Source organism: Carcharodon carcharias, chromosome 30 (genome assembly GCF_017639515.1).
Source record: "Carcharodon carcharias isolate sCarCar2 chromosome 30, sCarCar2.pri, whole genome shotgun sequence".
Classification (NCBI taxonomy): domain Eukaryota; kingdom Metazoa; phylum Chordata; class Chondrichthyes; order Lamniformes; family Lamnidae; genus Carcharodon; species Carcharodon carcharias.
This window is the reverse complement of record NC_054496.1, coordinates 14,936,170-14,955,114: the sequence shown is the minus strand read 5'-3', so window position 1 is coordinate 14,955,114 and position 18,945 is coordinate 14,936,170. Positions and strand designations below refer to the sequence as shown.

The 18,945-nt window shown below is 44.2% G+C and overlaps 1 protein-coding gene across 11 annotated transcripts in view; it reads right to left on the bottom strand.

The window, feature by feature from the left end:
- LOC121271283 (ELAV-like protein 2) overlaps positions 1-11,777 on the bottom strand; it is a 58,806-nt gene extending 47,029 nt beyond the window's left edge. For 6 of the 11 annotated variants that reach the window (XM_041177141.1, XM_041177149.1, XM_041177146.1 and 3 more), the window contains exon 1: positions 11,525-11,768. In XM_041177141.1, the coding sequence (XP_041033075.1) occupies positions 11,525-11,753 (229 nt within the window). In that variant the 5' untranslated portion in view covers positions 11,754-11,768. Of the gene's footprint in view, positions 1-11,524 lie in introns of all 11 variants that reach the window. The other 5 variants (XM_041177142.1, XM_041177145.1, XM_041177148.1 and 2 more) reach the window with 2 other exon arrangements.
- Positions 11,778-18,945: the final 7,168 nt, after the last annotated feature.

Below are 18,945 nucleotides of genomic sequence, written 5' to 3'. Positions count from 1 at the left end.
ACTTATTATCTTACAGTCACACCTAGATATCTATTATTGTTACAGAATCATAGAATGGTTACAGCACAGAAGGAGGCCATTTAGCCTGTTGTGTCCACGACAACTCTCTGCAAGAGTAACTCAGCTAGTCCCACGTGTCCCCACCCCTTTCCTGTAATCCTGCAAATGATTTTTCTTTGCATCATAACTTGGAACTCTCCGCTCCATACCCCTTCCCCGTCCTTGCGAACATCACTCTGCCGCACGTCTGCCACTGACTGACAAAAACCCACAAGCTGGTTGAGACCATCCGTGCTGCTCTGTGATTCCCACTCCATGATGGCCTGTTCAACCCGCCTACCGCCCGCCTCCCATCTTGGCGGCCCATATGCAGCACCCTTCCTGAGCAAGATCTACCAGCTGACATCATCTGGATGAAGGGCAGGGACCCAGGGAAAGCCACTGGCAAGTTCCTTGTGACAAACCCTATCTGTTGAATGGCAGGATTTGAACTCTTGATACTCTTTCGAGTACAAACCTGTTTCCATCTGTTTCAGATGAAGTCACATTGTTCCATAGTTTGCCATTGTGAGATTTGAACACTCGATCTGGGGGTTACAAACCCAATACCATAACCACTTGGCTATTTAGGCCAAGCTTATAATGTGCCATTGTGAGATTTAAACTCTTGATCTTGGGGTTACAAACCCAGTACCATAACCACTTGGCTATTTAGGCCAAGCCCTTATGAAGTTACATTATTTCATAGTTTGCCATTGTGAGATTTGAACTCTTGATCTTGGGATTACAAACCCAGTACTATAACCACTTGGCTATTTAAGCCAAGCATGGCAGGATTTGAACTACCACAACAGAGTGGTCCTTGCTAATTAGGTTCAGGACAGACCCAGCTCCCCTGTACAGCCAGCCTACACCGCTGGGGCCTCCGAACAAACCCCTTATTTACTTATGGAAAGACACAAACAATGCTCCACATTACTGAGGCGTGTTCCCTCCACAGACTAAGTGGCGGACTAATCACCTAAATTCAGCCAATGAGGAGGCGTCGGGAATTTGCATTCGCTAAATAATAAAAAATAAATAATTATTTCTCTTCAAGTGCTTATCCAATTCTCTTTTGAAAGCCACAACTGAATCTGCCTCCATCACACTATCGGGCAGGACATTCCAGATCCCAACTACTCATTGGGTTAATAAAAAAGCTTTGCCTTACGTTGTACCTAGATCACCACTATTTTCTAAGCAAATTGCTACAAGACTGGTATAAAGTTTAAACGTGATATATTGTTGTGTTTGTGTCGTGTTGTGTTTGACATAATATCCCATGTTACTGGCAGAGATGCTCCGTTGCTAACACGCAGCTGGTAGAATCGCTCACAGGCGGGACTTTGCATTTAATGCATAAATTAATCTGCTCTTAAACTGTTCTAATGTTTGAGCACACAATCCCTACCAAGGTGTCAACTGGTTTTGCTAACAGTGTTGTCCCAGCCGTACAAAAAGTTAAAAAGTGTGGGAGTATGACTGAGATCTAGGACAGCATTGTGTCTACAGAGCGATGCGGTGTATCAAAGTAAGTGTGTGTGAAATGCTCCGAGACAAAACTCTTGAGACTTGATCGAGTGTTCCACTAACGCAAGTCGCTAAACTGCGTTTTTAGCTTGTCAGCCTCTTTCCCCCAAATAAGGGGATGATAAACGACAGTTCGCTTCAAAGAAACATTTCCTCGACACAAAGCCGCCTTTTGAACTGCAGCCACTGTTACTGTGACATGGCGAAGTGATTGAGGGGGGTGGGGGATGCTGTAAACATTTGTGTACCTGACGCGGCAGAAGCATGACAGAAAGGTACACTTAAAGATGTCTGGGCGGCAAAGTAACAAAAGGCGGGGAGTTGACATTACAAGGAGGAAAGCGTGATTGTGAATGATTGTCAAAACTTGTCATGCGAAAAATGGTCGAGGATTAACGGGAGCAGGAATGCTGATTGATAGTTCCCATTGATCAGTTGTTGAATCATCCTGTTCTTTGAGGCAGGCAGGCTGAGCTAGAGATTCAACTGGTGAACAAGGCTCAATCAACCTGGAGAACTGACTACAGGGTGAAGTTTGCTTGGAACTGAAAGCAAAACCTTGCTGTCTTCAGGCAACTGAATGACAGCAACAACTTGCATTTATATATCGCCTCTAACGAAGCGAGAAGTCCCCAGGTGCTTCACGGGAGCTTCCTTAAAAAAAGGTCAAGCCACGTAGGGAGATATGAGTTCAAAGGCTTGGTCAAAGAGGTAGGTTTTAAGGACCAACTTCAGGGAGGAGATAGAGAGAGAGAGAGAGAGGGTGAGAGGGAGAACACCAAGGAGGCTGAAGACAGTGAAGCAATTATGAGATGTGCAAGACGCCAGAATTGAAGATCAGGTTTGCTCAGCCTAATATTCATCTTAGGTTTTCTCTCCAACCTCACAGAATTTGGGATAGAAACTCATCTTCAGCATTGGGGCAGAGTGGATGGTATCGAATTGGCCATCTGTTCCCCTTCCAGTTCAGTTCCATTGGCTAGCATACGACTGACTGTTGAGTGAGTGTATAATGGGCGGCTGATTCAGTTATGCCCATTTATCATCACTGCGAAATTCAACCCTTTCTGTATTTTTATAGAAACATAGAAACTAGGAGCAGGAGTAGGTCATTCAGCCCTTCGAGCCTGTTCCACCATTCAATAGGATCATGGCTGATCCTCTATCTCAATGCCATACTCCTGGTTTCTCCCTATACCTCTTGACACCTTTAGAGTCCAGAAATCTATCTATTTCCTTCTTAAATATATATATATATATATAAACTTCCAGGTGGTGGTGTTCCCATCTATCTGCTGCTCTTGTCCTTCTAGATGGTAGTGGTCGTGGGTTTGGAGGGTGCTGTCTAAGGAGCCTTGGTGAGTTGCTGCAGTGCATCTTGTAAATGGTACACACTGCTGCTACTGTGTGTCAGTGGTGGAGGGAGTGAATGTTTGTGGCTGTGGTACCAATTAAGCGGGCTGCTTTGTTCTGGACTGTGAAGCTTTTTGAGTGTTGTGGGAACTACACTCATCCAGGCAAGTGGGGAGAATTCAATGATTTGGCCTCCACAGCCTTCTGTGGTAGAGAATTCCACAGGTTCACCACAGCAGTGCAGCTACAGTTCCAGCAGCTCTCCCATGGCACAATTCTCATAATCCGTTGGTAGATCTAGTACTTTATGATGACAGGATGACTCTGTAATGCACCATCTATTACCCTGCTGCTCAGGCAGTGCTACACCGGATGTGTACTGTTCCTTTAATGCCACATATTATTCCTGTAGATAAACATGTCTCAAGGTCATTTAGAGGTTAATTGTCATCAGGGATGGAAGTTTGTTGATTGGCAATTATGTGTAAGTTTTCAACTCCAGTTTGGAAGCAACCAGCAAGAAATTACTGTTCTCTTTCCATTTCTTTGTATACTTGTGGATTCTGAAGCCAGATGCAAGATCTTTACCTTAATGGTTGTAGAACTACAAAATGCCAAGGAAGAATATTGCTTTAGGCTATAGGCAATGTACATGCTGAGTTGTGGTGAACAGTAAACCTTCAGTTCATCTATGTGGGTTCAAAATTCCCTGATATCAACATGATGTCAAACATCTTTCCCTGGAACCTGGACTGAAATATGGCCCATCATTTGTGACTTGGCAAAGATGCTTGACAGGTGGTTCTGACCTCAATTGTTAGACTTTGTCGTCTGGTCCCAAAGGCATCCAGCTATGTTTTGATTCAACGCAACATTCTTGGGTCCTTCCCTCCTCATATACTGGTGTGGAATCATGTCTGATTTGGACTAATTGTGTGTCTATCAGATTTGAGGTCTCATGTATGTTCTCTACTTATGATTATGTCGCTACTTGGACCCAAGATGTTTGCAGTTAAAGTTCGTGCTAGCTTTTTGTTAGAGTTACCCAAACCAGTGCCCTGCTCTCTGTATCTTCCTCAAATGTTTATCCACTTTTCCCTTAAAATATGCAATGCTTTCTGCCTCAAATATTCCCTATGGTAATTAAAGCAACCTAATTTTCTGTCTAAAGGCATATCGCCTGACTCCTCCTTAAATTGATAGCATCTAATTACTGACTCCCTGTAAGACCCACTGCAGGAGGAGAGAGAGAGAGAGAGAGGTTGAGAGATGGAGCATCAAAGAAGCTGAAGACAGTGAAGAAATTATGGGATGCGCAAGAGGCCAGAATTGAAGATCAACTTTGTTCAGCCCAATATTCGCCTTAGCACTTCTCTCCACCCTCAGATTTTGGGATAGAATCTCATCTATGACATTAGGGCAGAGTGGACAGTATCAAATTGGCCAACCATTCTCCTCCCTATTCAATTCCATTAACTACGATACAGCTGACTATCGATTGAGTGTATAACAGGCAACTGATTCGGTTTTGCCTATTTATCATCAGCTCACAAGTCTCCTTTCGCAGCACCTTCAAAACCTGCAGTCCCTACCACCCAGAAGGACAAAGCAGCAGGTGTATGGGAACACCGCAACCTGAAAGTCCCTCTCCACGTCACATGCCATCTGGACTTGGAAACCATGGCCATTCCTTCATTCCCAACCAGAAGGAAATAATTTTTCCCTCGTCACTCTCTCAAAAGCCTTCATCATTCTTAAAATCTCTGCTAAATCCTCTCTGTACAAATAGGTCCAAATTTTCAAACACCTTTTCATATTGATAGCATCCCACTTCTGACATAATTCTCTGGCTTCTCCACAATGAAGTGCCCAGAATTGCACACTGTGTGGTCGAAGTCCTTAAGGCCTGTTTATAATCTCAGATTAAGGCTGTTGGCCATTTTTTAAGGATCACATTATAATAGCACCGAGAAGGTTAAGATTTAATAAAGGTATTCAGGATATTTGATGGAGTAAATAAGGAGAAATTGTGTCCACTGGCTGGAAGATCATTGACCTGAGGACTGAGGCTTAAGATAATTGGCAAAAAAAAAGTCCAGGAGATTGTCTTTCCAATTCATTATGATACGTTATGATACGGAATGCACTGCCTGAAAGGGCGGTGGAAGCAGATTTGATAAGAATTTTTAAAAGGGAATGGGATAAATACTTGAAACAACAAAAAAAAAATTGCAAGGCAATGGGGACAGGGCAGGGCTGTGGTGGTCCTTGCAATATGAACAACTACTTTCCCTGATTTGGCACCTTTAACATATTAAGGTGCTTCACAGAAGTGATTATCAAACAAAATTGGATGTCGAGCCATATCGGGAGATATTAGGACACATGAGAGGTCAGTTTTAAGGACTGGCTTAAAGGAGGAGAAAAATGTAGAGAGCCAAAGAGGTGAGGGAATTCTACAGTTTAGGGATTTCAGCACAGGTAAGATGGGCTGAATGGCCTGCATCTGTGCTGTATCATTCTATGATTAGACATATTGACCTTCTTGGTTTGCTTGGCTTGGCATCGTGTTGCCTCCATTTGCACTGTTGTGACTCCTTGAATATGTTTCTAACAAAATGGAGTGGGAGGGCTTGAGGTTCATGGGTGACGTAATCCCAATACCAGTACCAGCCAAAACCCAACCAGCCTCCGAATCACTGCTGATCCAGTCTGAAAGATTCACTGGTTCATTCAGAATTCTACTGCAAATAAGGGCCAGTAGGAGATGGAATGAAGGAAATGGTGATCAGTGAAGTTCACCGTGATTCCTGAAAGGGGCAATGCTGCTGAGTCATATTCCTGACAACGTCATTAAATTCGAAAACTATACAGGGTCCTGGCATAGTTAATAAGGAAAAAAAAAAACTGGCAGGAGGGTCAGTAACCAGAGATTTGAGGTAATTGACAAAGGATCCCAGAAGGGAGATGAGACTTATTTTTTAAACACACGGTTTACAGTCTACAATGCATTTCCTGAAAGGAAGATGGAAGCGGATTCAACAGTAACTTTTGAAAGGGGATTGGATAAACACTAGAAAGAAAAAATGCAGCAGGGCGATGGGGAAAGAGCAGGAGGAAGTAGGACTAATCAGATAGCTCTTTCAAAGTGTCAGCACTGGCACGATGGGCCGAATGACCTAATGTTTGGATGATTCCATGACAGGGAAGTAATTGCAAATCTCTGCACTACAGCAAAGCAGGGTTTTCCAACGCTGCTCTGTAAATGGACACTGCAAGAGCAGTGGCTGGAGTACCGGTTTAACCATCCCTTCTAACTGTTCCCTCTGTCCTGTAGCTTGGCATTCTTCAGGATGAATACGTGCTGACTTGATCTGCCACTCCACATGTAGCGATGTGCCAGACCACTGTGTCAACAAATCATCCACGTGAATGGACATTTTTATTTAGTACCGGTCACTAGTTTTTGGCAAAGACAGTCTATGGGGACATGGGATTTAGGAACAGGAGTAGGCCATCCAGCCCTTTGAGCCTGCTATGCCAGTCAATAAGACCATGTCCAGCTTCTGAGTGGAAATTTCTAAGAGGTAAACAGGAGACCAAATATCTAGTTTTTAATTTGGTCCCACTTTGCTCCAGTGGCTTCATGATACAAAACTGTGAATTTTCCAAACTGTTTTGCAATGAATTGTCATCGTCAATGAAACATATCTCAAAACCCAAGCCATGATTCAACTCCTCTGTCCAATTTTGGACTTGACGAATGACAATATCCCTATTTAACAGTAATGACCATGGCTAGTTATTGGCGTAGCGGTAATGTCACTAGATTTGTAATTTAGAGGCCCAGGTTAATGCTCCAGGGCCACAGGCTCAAATCCCATCATGGCAGCTGGAGGAATTTAAATTCAGTTAATAAGATCTGGAATTGTTTGTCAGGAATCAGGAATGGTGACTATGAAACTATCCTGGTAAAAACCCATCTGGTTCACTAATGTCCTTTAGGGATGGAAATCAGCCATCCTTACCTGGTCTGGCCTACATGTGACTCCTGGCCCACAGCAATGTGGCTGACTCTTAGCTGCCTTCTGGAATGGCCTAGCAGTTCAAGGGCAATTAGGGAGGGGTAACAAATGCTGGCCTTGCCAGCGATGCCTACATCCCAGAAAAGAAACCTGCTGGATTCTCAGGTATTAAAGATTGAGTGGTAGAGAGGAGAGCACTGCATCTGTCAAATAACCAGTTTGTTCCATCCCTAATCTATAGTGAATGAAACAATGGCTCTAGGATACATCCAGGTGCTGACAGTGATAACACAACCAGGCAATGATCAGATATAATGCCCAAACAGTGTGGGTAATGAAACATGACCCTGTGTAGGATTAAACCTCTGCTTCATGGTGAGAAGCTACCCATTCTTTGGCATTTATCTTACATAGGTTTGTAGTATTCATTCATTCATTGTTTCCTTAGTCTTAGTGGGAGCTGTTGGCATTGTCTTGCTTCTTCATTTGGCCCACGTCTCAATGTTATTCACCCATCCCATTTTTCTTCTTCCTCTTCTGTTTTAACCCCCAATTTCTCCTTCAATTGTTTCCAGGACAAGGCTGCCAGGTCTTCGTTTCTAATGCCCGTACTTGGCTCTCTCTCTCTCTGTACTTAGCAACCCTTTCAATTCCTGAATCTAATTCACTCATTTGTCTTTCTGTCCATCTAGCCGATTCTGAGCATCCTCTACCATACCCAGATGTAGTAATATACAGTTTCAAACCGTCAGAGGCACCTTTGACCAGGGGACTTATATATGTCATCAGAAATGTAAAAGAATTCAGGATATTCTCCCTTCTTCACCTGTATTAATTAATTGCATCACTTCTTTCACTGCTGGCCTCAAACTGTCCTCTTTTTGAATTGTCTTTATTTATAATTAACTGAATAAAGTTCCGTAAGCAATTTTTAAAAATAATGCAGCAGAATCCTCTGTTTGCCATGGAAAGTGATGAAACAGAACTTCCTGTCTACCACAGGAAGTGACATGAAACTTCTGAAAGGAAAATGGCATCATCCTTCTTTGCCACAATGTATTTAAGCTATTTGGTTTTGTAGAATTAATAGTTATTTAGTTTGCATTTGGAATACAAACAGGGCTAGAGATCCTTTTAAGTAATTTATTTTACAAATAAGTTAATTTGGGACGGACAACAAACAGTTCAGTTTGGCACTGCTGTATATCTCCAAATGGAATAAAGGAAGTTGTTGTGAGAGACTTTTAAAATTTTGAGGAGTTTAGTAAAATCTGGGTGTTTTGGGGGTCCTGAATTATTGCTAACTTTAAGCAGCTTCCTGAATTCCACTTTAGTCTCAGTTTCCCATTCCACTGATAGTGAAACTCAGCAAATCTTTTTATGTATAATTTCAAAATTTAGATCGTTTATCTTATTTGCCTTTTAATATCAGAGATACATGAATTTCCATAATTTTAAGAAAGAATGTGTCATGTCCACAAGCTTAAGAGTCTTATGAGGAAAGGTTGAGCAGTTTGGGCCTATACGCACTGGAGTTTAGAAGAATAATTGGTGACCTTATTGAAACATACCAGATTGTGAGGGGGCTTGACAGGGTTAATGCTGAGAGGATGTTTCCCCTCATGGGAGATTCTAGAACTCGCGGTTGGTGGGGGGTGGGGGGGGGGGGGGGGTGGGATTGGAGTTTAAAAGGTCTCCCATTTTAAATGGAGATGAAGAGGAATTTCTTCTTTCGGAGGGACATTAATCTTTGGAATTCTCTACCCCAGAGAGCAGTGGAGGCTGGGCCATTGAATATATTCAAGGCTGAGTTAGACAGATTTTCAATTCACAAGGGAGTCTAGGGTTATGGAGGGGGACAGGTAGGAAAGCCGAATAGCCTTCTCCTCCTCCTATTTCTTTTGTCTCAGCATCCCACTAGTAATGTCCTATTGAGCTTAATTTTGTTCAATAATCTAGCACACTAAACCTGTTTCTGATGATAACCCCCTTTTGACAGATTTTTACATTTGACTTGGTAAAGCTGGAGTGACTCATGCAGAAATCGGCACTCCCAGGTCAGGTAGTATTGTTGGAGTTGGACACAGGATGATACACTGTTTACCGCTGATCCGAGCGGTACCACATCTGGCAGCATTTTTCCATTCTGGAGCACAGGAGCAAGAGAGGCTATTCCGCCCCTCGAGCCCGCTCTGCCATTCAGTTAAATACCGCCTGATTGGTACCTCAGCTCCATTTATTCAACATTGAACCGTCTCCCTTGATACCCTTAACTAATAGTAATCTGTTTATCTCAGCTTTGAAAAGAGTAATTGGTCCAGTATCCACAGCCACTTTTGGGGAGAGAGTTCCAAATTTCCTTTGGTATGGAAAAGCGCTTCCTGATTTTGCTCTTGAAAGGTCTAGAATTTTAAGTTTGTGCCCCTTTGTTGTGGATCCCCTCACCAAAGGAAATATTTCCTCTGTATTTAACCAATCATCATTTTTAAGCATCCCAGAATTACTGCTCAATCACCCAGAGTTGAAGAACTGTAGCTATGAGGATAGATTGGAGACGTCGGGACTGTTTTCCTTGGAGAAAAGGAGGCTGAGAGGAGACTTGATAGAGGTATTCAAGATCCTGATGGGTATGGACAGGGTAAATAGTGAGAAACTGCGCCTGCTCAAGTGATCACCAAGAACTAGAGGGCACAGATTCAAAATAATGGGCAAAAGGAGTAAATGTGATGTGGGGAAAAATGTTTTCCAACCAGAGGGTAGTTGGAGCCTGGAACAAACTTTGTGAGAGGGTGGTGGAGGCAGGTTCGATCGAGGTATTCAAAAGGGAATTGGATTGCTACCTGAAAAGAGAATGTGCAAGGTTGCGGGGGTAAGGTAGGGGAGGGGGCTAGGTAGAATGCTTTTTCAGAGAGCCAGTGTGGACTCAGTGGGCCGAATGGCCTCCTTCTGCGATCTAAGCTCCAGTGAAAACAAACCAAGTCGATGAAAACTGACCTCATAATTTAACTCTTTAATCCCTAGTATCTTTTGCCTCACTGAAGCCGGCGCTAAAACTTTGAAAAAAACAATCTAATTAGCCCCACTCCCCCTGTTTATTTCCCCCACCCTCTGCAGCTCCTTTCATTCCAAGTATTTTATGCAATTGCCTGTTGAAAGTTACGACAGAACCTGCTTCCACCACCCTTTCAGGCAACCCATTCCAGATCATAACACCCATTGTGTTTAAATAAAAACTCCTTGTTTCCACTCTTTATTTGCCAATTGCCTTTAACCTGTGTCCTCTGGTTACTGACCCTCCTGCCCCTATCTCCTCCTTTACTCTTACCCGTCATGGTTTTGTGCACCTTAATCAAGTCTTCCCTAAACTTCTCTGAGAGCACTGCAAGCTTCTCCCTGTGACCAAAGTTCCTTGTGCCTAGTAAATCTACTATTTATTATCCTTTCGTGGGATGTGAGCGTCACTGGCAAGGCCAACATTCATTGCCTGTCCCTAATTGCCCTTGAACTGAGTGGCTTGCTGGGCCATTTCAGAGGGGCAGTTAAGAGTCAACCACATTGCTGTGGGTCTGGAGTCACATGTAGGCCAGACCGGGTAAGGACAGCAGATTGACATTGGTGAACCAGATGGGTTTTTATGTCTGTTGATGGTAGTTTCATGGTCACTATAACTAAGATTAGCTTTATGTTCCAGATTAATTAATTGAATTTAAATTCCACCGGCTGCTGTTACCTACACCACAGTCTCCCCCTGCAACCTCAACCTCTCTGAGCCCTGATATCCTTCCTGCAATGTAGGGGCCCTAATTAGACACAATAGGCAACTTATAAATAAGGCAGTGGTTTCAGATGGCAAATGTTGCTGGCCAGTGATATTGTGCTTGCTTCAGCTGGGGGGTGTGGAGCTGTGGGACCATCGTCTGCCCCACAACTACCGTTGGTTCTCCTTTTCATATTTAGTAGAGCGGAAGGAGCTTCTGCAACCCAGTAACACTACTGTCCATTGCCAACTCTCCCCATTAACGTATTCCAATGCCACATATGGGAAGGCAGTGGCACAGTGGTATTGTCACTGGACTGGTATTCCAGAGACCCAGGGTAATGCTCTGGGGACCCAGCTTCGAATCTCACCATGGCAGATGGTGAAATTTAAAATCAATAAAAAGAATCTGGAATTAAAAGCCTGATGTTGATTTTTGTTATAAAAATAAACATCTGGTTCACTAATATCCTTTGGGGAAGGAAATCTGCTGTCCTTATCTGGTCTGGCCTACATGTGACTCCAGACCCACAGCAATGTGGTTGACTCTTAAATGCCTCCCAGGCCAATTAGGGATGGGCAATAAATGCTGTGTGGAGGTGACTTTAAATGATAGCTGTGATGTGAAGTCTGTGACTCTTTGGGATGGGCCGTTTCTCTTCATATCACAAGGCTACATCTCAATAAGCACTGAAGCTCAGGTAGGGACAAAGAACAAGATTGATGCATGTCCTTGGACAAAGTAACCTTTGAGAGACTTAAATGAGAAAACCAAGCTCTACGTAGGAACATCATGCAACGCCATTGTTTGTTTTACCTGTGATCTTATCACGGACGAGCTTGCACGATTCAATTTCCCCGATGCTGCCAAAGAGGCTCTTGAACTCCTCCTGTGTCATGTTCTGTGGTAGGTAGTTGACGATGAGATTAGTCTTGCTGTCGTCAGAGGGCCCAGCCATCATTGGTATGGAGCAGTTTGTGCTGTTGAGGGATGGGCCATTGGATGTGTTGTTGCTTGTAGGACCATTTGCCACCTGAGTTTCCATAGTGCTGATTATCTGCTAAAGTAGAAAGACAAAGGCCGTGAACTTGAGCGAGGCCCTCGCAAACTTGAACCAAAAAACCGTCGCCTTTTGAAATGGTGAATCTTAGTGAGAATGAGATTGGAGCGAGTTTGGAAACCAGAACAAGCTCAATGGGCACTTCTCACCATTTGGCGTATCGTGCCACCTGAACACATGAAACCAAGAATCGCGCAAGTTCAGAGGTGAGAGGAGTGACATCCTAAATGCCTGTGACATCCTAAACTCTGCGCGTTTAGAAAAATATTGGAGAGTGTACCCCTCAAAGCAATTGGCAATGTCTGCTGAATAAATTGAAAGATGCACTGTTGACATCAGTTGACCTGCGTGTGCTAAGGGGGCCCCAGCTCAGGGTGGTGAGTCACTTAGCCAGGAACTTAAAGGCCACAACCCAATAATCTAATCCTCTTGCTTATTTGTCTGAGCTATGTCAGTCGGGGTGAGAGCTGGTTGGTGACTTTAATGCATCTCAGTTGGGAGGTGTGAGAAATGGACGAGTCAAGGTACTTGTATTTTATAGACCCTTGCCATATTGGAATGTCGGAAAAACTCAATCAATTTCCTTGGGATTGCAGTGATTGTTGCAAGCCAGGCAGCCATTTTGCACCAGGGAGGTTTCACAAACAGCTATAATTACTATTTTATCATACTGCTGATGTTGGTTGAGAAGAATTTTGACAAGGGGCACCAGGAGAACTTCCTCCTCTTCTTTGAATAGTACTGTGGGATATTTAACATCCTTCAGAGCAGGGAGATAGGGCTTTGCTTTAACATCTCGTCATCGATGGGCATTTCTGACAATGAAGCATTCCCCCAGTACCACACTGGGCTGCCAGGCTTCTAATCCAGAGGTAAAAGCAAACTACTGCAGATGCTGGAAATCTGAAACAAAAACAGAACATGATGGAAAATCTCAGCAGGTCTGACAACATCTGCGGAGAGGAAGACAGAATTGACGTTTTGAGTCCATACGGCTCTGCTTTGAAGAATGAGTCAACGCTCTGAACAATGCTCTGAAGAAGAGCCATATGGGCTCGAAATGTTAACTCTGCCTTTCTCTCCACAGATGCTGTTAGACCTGCTGAGTTTTTCCAGCATTTTCTGTTTTTGTTTCTAATCCAGACGCACGAGTGTCACCCATTGAGCCAAACTGACAGACCTTGATGTGCGTCAATAATGAACCCTGTTTTTTCCCCCTTTGGTTGCGAGTTTAGGACGACAACTTTGAAAATGAGTGTTGGTTCATCCCTATGACAGTAAAGGTGCGGCTCCTGGAGAGGATGTCTTGGAATGGTGGGCAAAGGTCTCAAAATAAAGTGGCCAAGATTCCCCGCAGTTGAGATATGGACATCATGTTACATCTGGAATCTCCAGAGCTGATTTGGGATTTAATGAAGCATCCAATGACGGGGTGGGGGGGCTGGGGTGATATATTAGCATGGACGTAGGACTGGCTAACAAACAGGAAACAGTGAGCTGAGATAAATAGGTCATTTTCAGGTTGGTAAACTGTAGCTAGTGGAGTGATGCAGGAATCAGGGCTGGGGCCTCAACTATTAATGATCCACATTAATGAGTTGAATGAAGGGACCAATTGTATTGTAGCCAAATTTGCTGGCAGTACAAAGATAGGCAGGGAAGCGAAATTAAAACAGAAAATGCTGGAAAAAAGGCTCACCAGGTTAGACCACTTCTGTGTAACCATCTGAAGTTAACGTTTCAGGCCTGTGGCCTCTCATCAGAACTTCTGACAGACCTGAAATGTTAAACAAGAGCAGAAAATGCTGGAAAAACCTCAGTGGGTCTGGCAGCATCTGTGGAGAGAGAAACAGAGTTAACGTTTCGAGTCCGTCCGACCCTTCGTCAGAAATGTTGACTCTGTTTTTCTCTCTCCACAGATGCTGCCTAACCTGCTGAGTTTTCTTTTCTCTCTGTTTTTATTTCAGATTTACAGCATCCACAATATTCTACTTTTTTTGATCAGGTAGGAAAGCAAGATTGGAGGAGGATGCAAAGGGATGTAAATAGGTTGAGTGAGCGGGTGAAAATTTGGCAGATGGAGTATAATGTGGGAAAATGTGAGGCTGTCCACTTTGGCAGAAAGAATAGAGAAGCAGAATATTATTTAAATGGAGAGAGGCTGCTGAATGCTACAGTACAGAGGGACCTGGGCATTCTGGTACATGAATCACACAAAGTTTCATGCAGGTTCAGCAAGTGATTGGGAAGTCAAATGGAATGTTGGCCTTTATTGCAAAGGGGATGGAATATAGAAGTAGGGAATTCTTGCTACAACTGTACAGGGCATTGGTGAGACTGCACCTAGAGTATTGTGTACAGTTTTAGTCTCTTTACTTAAGAAGGGATATACCTGCGTTGGAAGTTGTTCAGAGAATGCTCACTTTGCTGATTCCTGGGTTGAAGGGGTTGTCTTATGAGGACAGGTTAAGCAGGTTGGGCTTGTGCTCATTGGAGTTTAGAAGAATGAGAGGTGATCTTATTGAAATATATCAGATTCTGAGGGGACTTGACAGGGCAGATGTTGAGCGGATGTTTTCCCTCGTGGAGGAACCTAGAACTAGAGGAGCTATTTTAATAATAATGGGTCTCCCACTTAAGACAGAGATGAGGAGGAATTTCATCTCTAGGAGGATCCTTAGTCTTTGGAATTCCCACCTAAACAGAAAACAGTGGAGACTGGGTCAGTGAATATATTCAAGACTGAGTTAGACAGATTTTTGATGATGAGGGAGTTAAGAGTTCTGGGGGAACAGGCGGGAAAGCGGAGTGAAGGCCACATTCAGATCAGACATGATTTTATTGAATGGCGGAGCAGGCTTGATGGGCTGAATGGCCTAACCCTGCTTCTAGTTCTTAGCTTATGATCTTATCTTAAAAAACCGTCCTTCACTCAAGGTCTTTAGCACAGGTGAAAGGGAGTAGTTTGCCCTATTTCACATGGAACAGCATCTTGTGTCAGTCAAACTCCAAGAAGATCCGTGCAATAAGATTTGCTTACTGAGTACCCTGTTAAAAAGTCCCTGAGGCATTGAAAGTTTGATTAATAACTCACCCGTCTGTGCTGACGAACGAGAGGGGAAGGTGACCCTGGCGTTTTGTGCAGTGTGTTTGTGAATGCCCGGTAGTGGAAAATCTTGGGTTACGTTAAGGGGTTTGAGAATTGCAGAGAGCTTGGTTATGGCAGGCTAGTGGGGATGATTGCTTTGAAGGGTTGCTGCTGTACAACACCAATGGAGGGGAACTGGTGGGTAATCAGCTGATGTGAATTCTTGTGGAGTCGCTGGTTTTATTGGACTGTTGGGCTTTCTGTGACCAAATACATTTCTGTCATATTCGACTTGGGGCAGTGTGTTTTAGGAAATGCAGTCTAACAAACCAATGGCCTTGACTGTACACTCCTCCCAATAGCTGAGGCCATTGGCCTAGGGTGTCTGAATAAGTTGAATCCTATTTTTGTTATCTGCTAAAACCATAAACCTTGATGGTCATCCTAGGAAATTCTCAGTATCTTGCCGGATTCGCCCCAGTGTTTTTGTCAAGGGCAAAAGAGTGTGAATTTGAGAAATGGGCAAAAGAGAAAGCCCCTGTAAATTTTTCATACTTGGGTATGAGCTATGTGTCCACCCCACTGACTGAAATGGGCAGATTCAGGGTCTGTTCTAGGCACACAACATTTCTCTCAGTTGCCTGATTGACGAGGTCAAGGCTCCCCCGCAGTGAAAGTCTTGTTAAAGCAGCAGGTCAGCTGCTTGGCTGGACAGTGGAGCTTCGTGACTGGACCCAGCGGTAGGTTGGTGCTGCCCACAGCTAGGCTGCCTCAGCCAAGAGGATATATCTATACGCAAAATATTTTGGGGGAGTAATTATCCCCTCCTCTTCCTTGGCCTTATGCCACTCCCTGTTAAATGGATGGGAATGACATGTCCAATCAGCTGTTTGGCTGGTGGTTAAAATACGTTGTGCGAATCCTCCTCGGAATGGGGAAAGCTAAGGGGAGATTCAATAGTTTTGAAAGAGAATCTGGTTCTAGTGTTCTAGTGACAGAAGGGGTTGGTAGCCTAGGGACACCAACAAAGGTCGACGATTGGCGAAAGAACAGATGGCGACATGAGAATGATTTTTCTTAACAGAGTGAGTCGTAATCTGGAAAGCCGTCCCTGAAAGGGTGTTGGAAGCTGATTCAGTAGTAACATTCAAAAGGAAATTGGATAAATACATGAAGAAAAGAAAAAGCAGGGCTGTGGGGAGAGAGCAGGGGAACAGGAGTAAGTGAACAGCCTTGTGAAGGAGCAGGCACAGTTACAAAGGACCAAATGGCCTTTTTCTGTGCTTTTGAATTCTATTATTCTAAATGTGGCCCTGGCGCTGATTAATCCTTGCGAGGGGAGAGTTTGGTTGGTGATGAATGATGACAAGCCACTCTTTGATTACTGTATGATGAGAGTGGCACTCCTGCTGTCTAAATTACTGAACTTGTCATTCATTCAATAGTCATCAAAGCTGATGGCTCAGTGAGTTTATCCAGTGAGTAGCTGAACCATACGTACCAGGAAAGTCCCAGATTCCATCCCCGGTCTGTGCTTTACTTGATCTCAGCCAAGACGGTGGAAAGGGAGGTACAATTGTCCCCAGCGCCCCTGGAATAGGGATTGGAAAATCAGCCAGGGTTCCTGCTCCTGATTACTATTCAATGACCCTGCTCGAAGTGTGTGTATGTGTGTGTTGAGACGAGAGTAGATTTAGTCCTGGCTGTGATGGCCCTGTAGGTAAATGGCTTGCCAACACCGGTGGACATTCGTGATGACCACTTGGGCAAAAGTAGTTAGGGGGCTTCTGTGGAACCGCACCCTCGACTGTACAGAAGCAATGCTGCCTCCTGTACAGAGCAGCACCTTGTGAAGCCTGGATGGGGTCAACCATTCCTCATTTTGGGCATGGGAAGTCTACACTCTGATGAGGCCTCAGGAGGAGAAAGGGAGGAAAATAATTTAAAAAGAAACCAAACCAACTAATGAATAACCAATCAAAGATTCGGTTGATATAACTCCACTCAGCGCTCAGTGTCTTGAATAATGTGCGAGAGATGGCCAGCGGACAGAGGTACTGGAGACCAACACACATTGGAACCATACCCCAGCATGCATGTGCCTAAGGGAGGGGGAGGGATGACCTACAGTCGAACTAGCAAGAGTGCGACACGCAATGGTTCCTCACACCATTGCTTCCAGTCTGCAGTATATGGGGGCGTCAGTCAGATAGTTAGCAGGGAGACAATCTTTGGAGTCTGGTAGTGGACAGGGAGAAGTTGGTAGGTACTCAGGTGCCAGGCTTGTAAGCCAGCCCAATAGGGAGAGACAGTAGGAGCACAGCCTGCGATTAGGAGGAGGGAAGGTTGGGGGTGGGGGGCAAGAGAGGGTGAACAGGGAAATGGGGTAAACAAACAGTTTACAAATTTGGAGTGTAGCTAATTAATTTAGGTATTAAGTAGTGGTGTGCACTGCAGCATCCACATTAATGGCGGGTTGGGGTGTGTGAGCCACACAGCTGTTACTTTTGGCTGCCAGGTGATTGGTTCAGGTAGAAAAGACAGGTGAGAAATGATAGCGCAAACACCAGCCATAAACAATAGCAACACAGGAACCTTACGAAGCATCAGGCATGACCCAGACACCGCATGACCGACGCGGGCAAACAGTGACCCTTTGGGAGAAAAAAAACGTGCTCCATTTTGAACACAGAATTTTCCCAGTCATTTATTGCAAATTGTTTCTTTATAAATCTGTGGCACGTTATTCATCTTCCATTGAGAGTGTATTTGCGAAGAATGGATGGGACACGCATTGCCAGAAGCAAAGAAGCTAACGACTTCAATCTGAATAATACTCCCACATGAAATCAGTATAGCATATGTAGTAAAGAGAAGGCAGAATACCAGAGTGTGTTTTCAAGGCGGTAATCTAATCATGGGGTTCAGATGACGGTTAGGGAGCATTTCAGCTTCGCAAACAACCTTGATTTGTTTTTCTCATGAATCCACAACATTTCCTAAGAAAGCCAATGTGTTTATCGCGGAAGCAAGTACAGCTGGGACACCCACATCTTGACAATGGCGTGTTTACAGGTCAGCCATGGCTCAGTGGGCAGCAGCCTTCCCCCCCGAGCCTGACCCGGGTTCAAGTCCCACTCCGGAGGCTGGCACTCCGCTGCAGCACTCAACAGAGTGCAACTTGGTTAGAGGTGCCATCTTTTGGATGAAACGTTAAATTGAGGCTATATTTTCCTTCTCAGGTGGATGTAAAAGACCCCATGGCACTATTTCAGAGTACAGGAGGGGAGTCCTCCCCGGCGTCCTGGTCAATATTTAACCCTCAATCAACGTCACTATAAAAAAAATAAAATTATCTAAGCCTTTATCAAATTGCTATTTGTGGGAGCTTCCTGTGCACAAATTAGTTGCTGCATTCCTTGCTTGACAATGGTGACTTTTCCTTTATTCGTTCATGGGGTGTGGACATTGCAGGGAAGGCCACAATTTATTGCCCTTGAGAAGGTGGTGGTGAGCTGCCTCCTTGAACTGTTGCAGTCCATGTGGTGTAGGTACACCCACACTGCTGTTAGGAAGGGAGTTCCAAGATCTTGACCCAACGATGATGAAGGAACGGTGATATGGTTCCAAATCAGGATGCTTTTTGACTTGGAAGGAAACATGAAGGTACTGATTTTCCCATGCTGCCCTTGTCCTTCTAGCACAAGAATGAGGAGAAGGAGTAGGTCATTCGGCCCCACGAGCCTGCTCCGCCATTCAATAAGATCATGGCTGATCTGATTGTGGACTCAACTCCACTTCCCTGTCTACTCCCTATAACCTTTGACTCACTTGTCGATCAAGAACCCATCTAACTCAGCCTTAAAAATATTCAATGACCCTACCTTCACTGCCATCTGGGGAAGAGAATTCTACATGTGGTTAGTTCCCTTCAAAAGTACTTCTTTGACTCTAAAGCACCTTGGGATGTCCTGAGGTTATGAAAGGTACTGCACAAATGCAGGGTTTTCTTAGGCACAGATCATATTGCTGTGCCATTGTGTTTGACAAATAATAACATAAATTGCTAATGGCTATGTCAATAGAAAC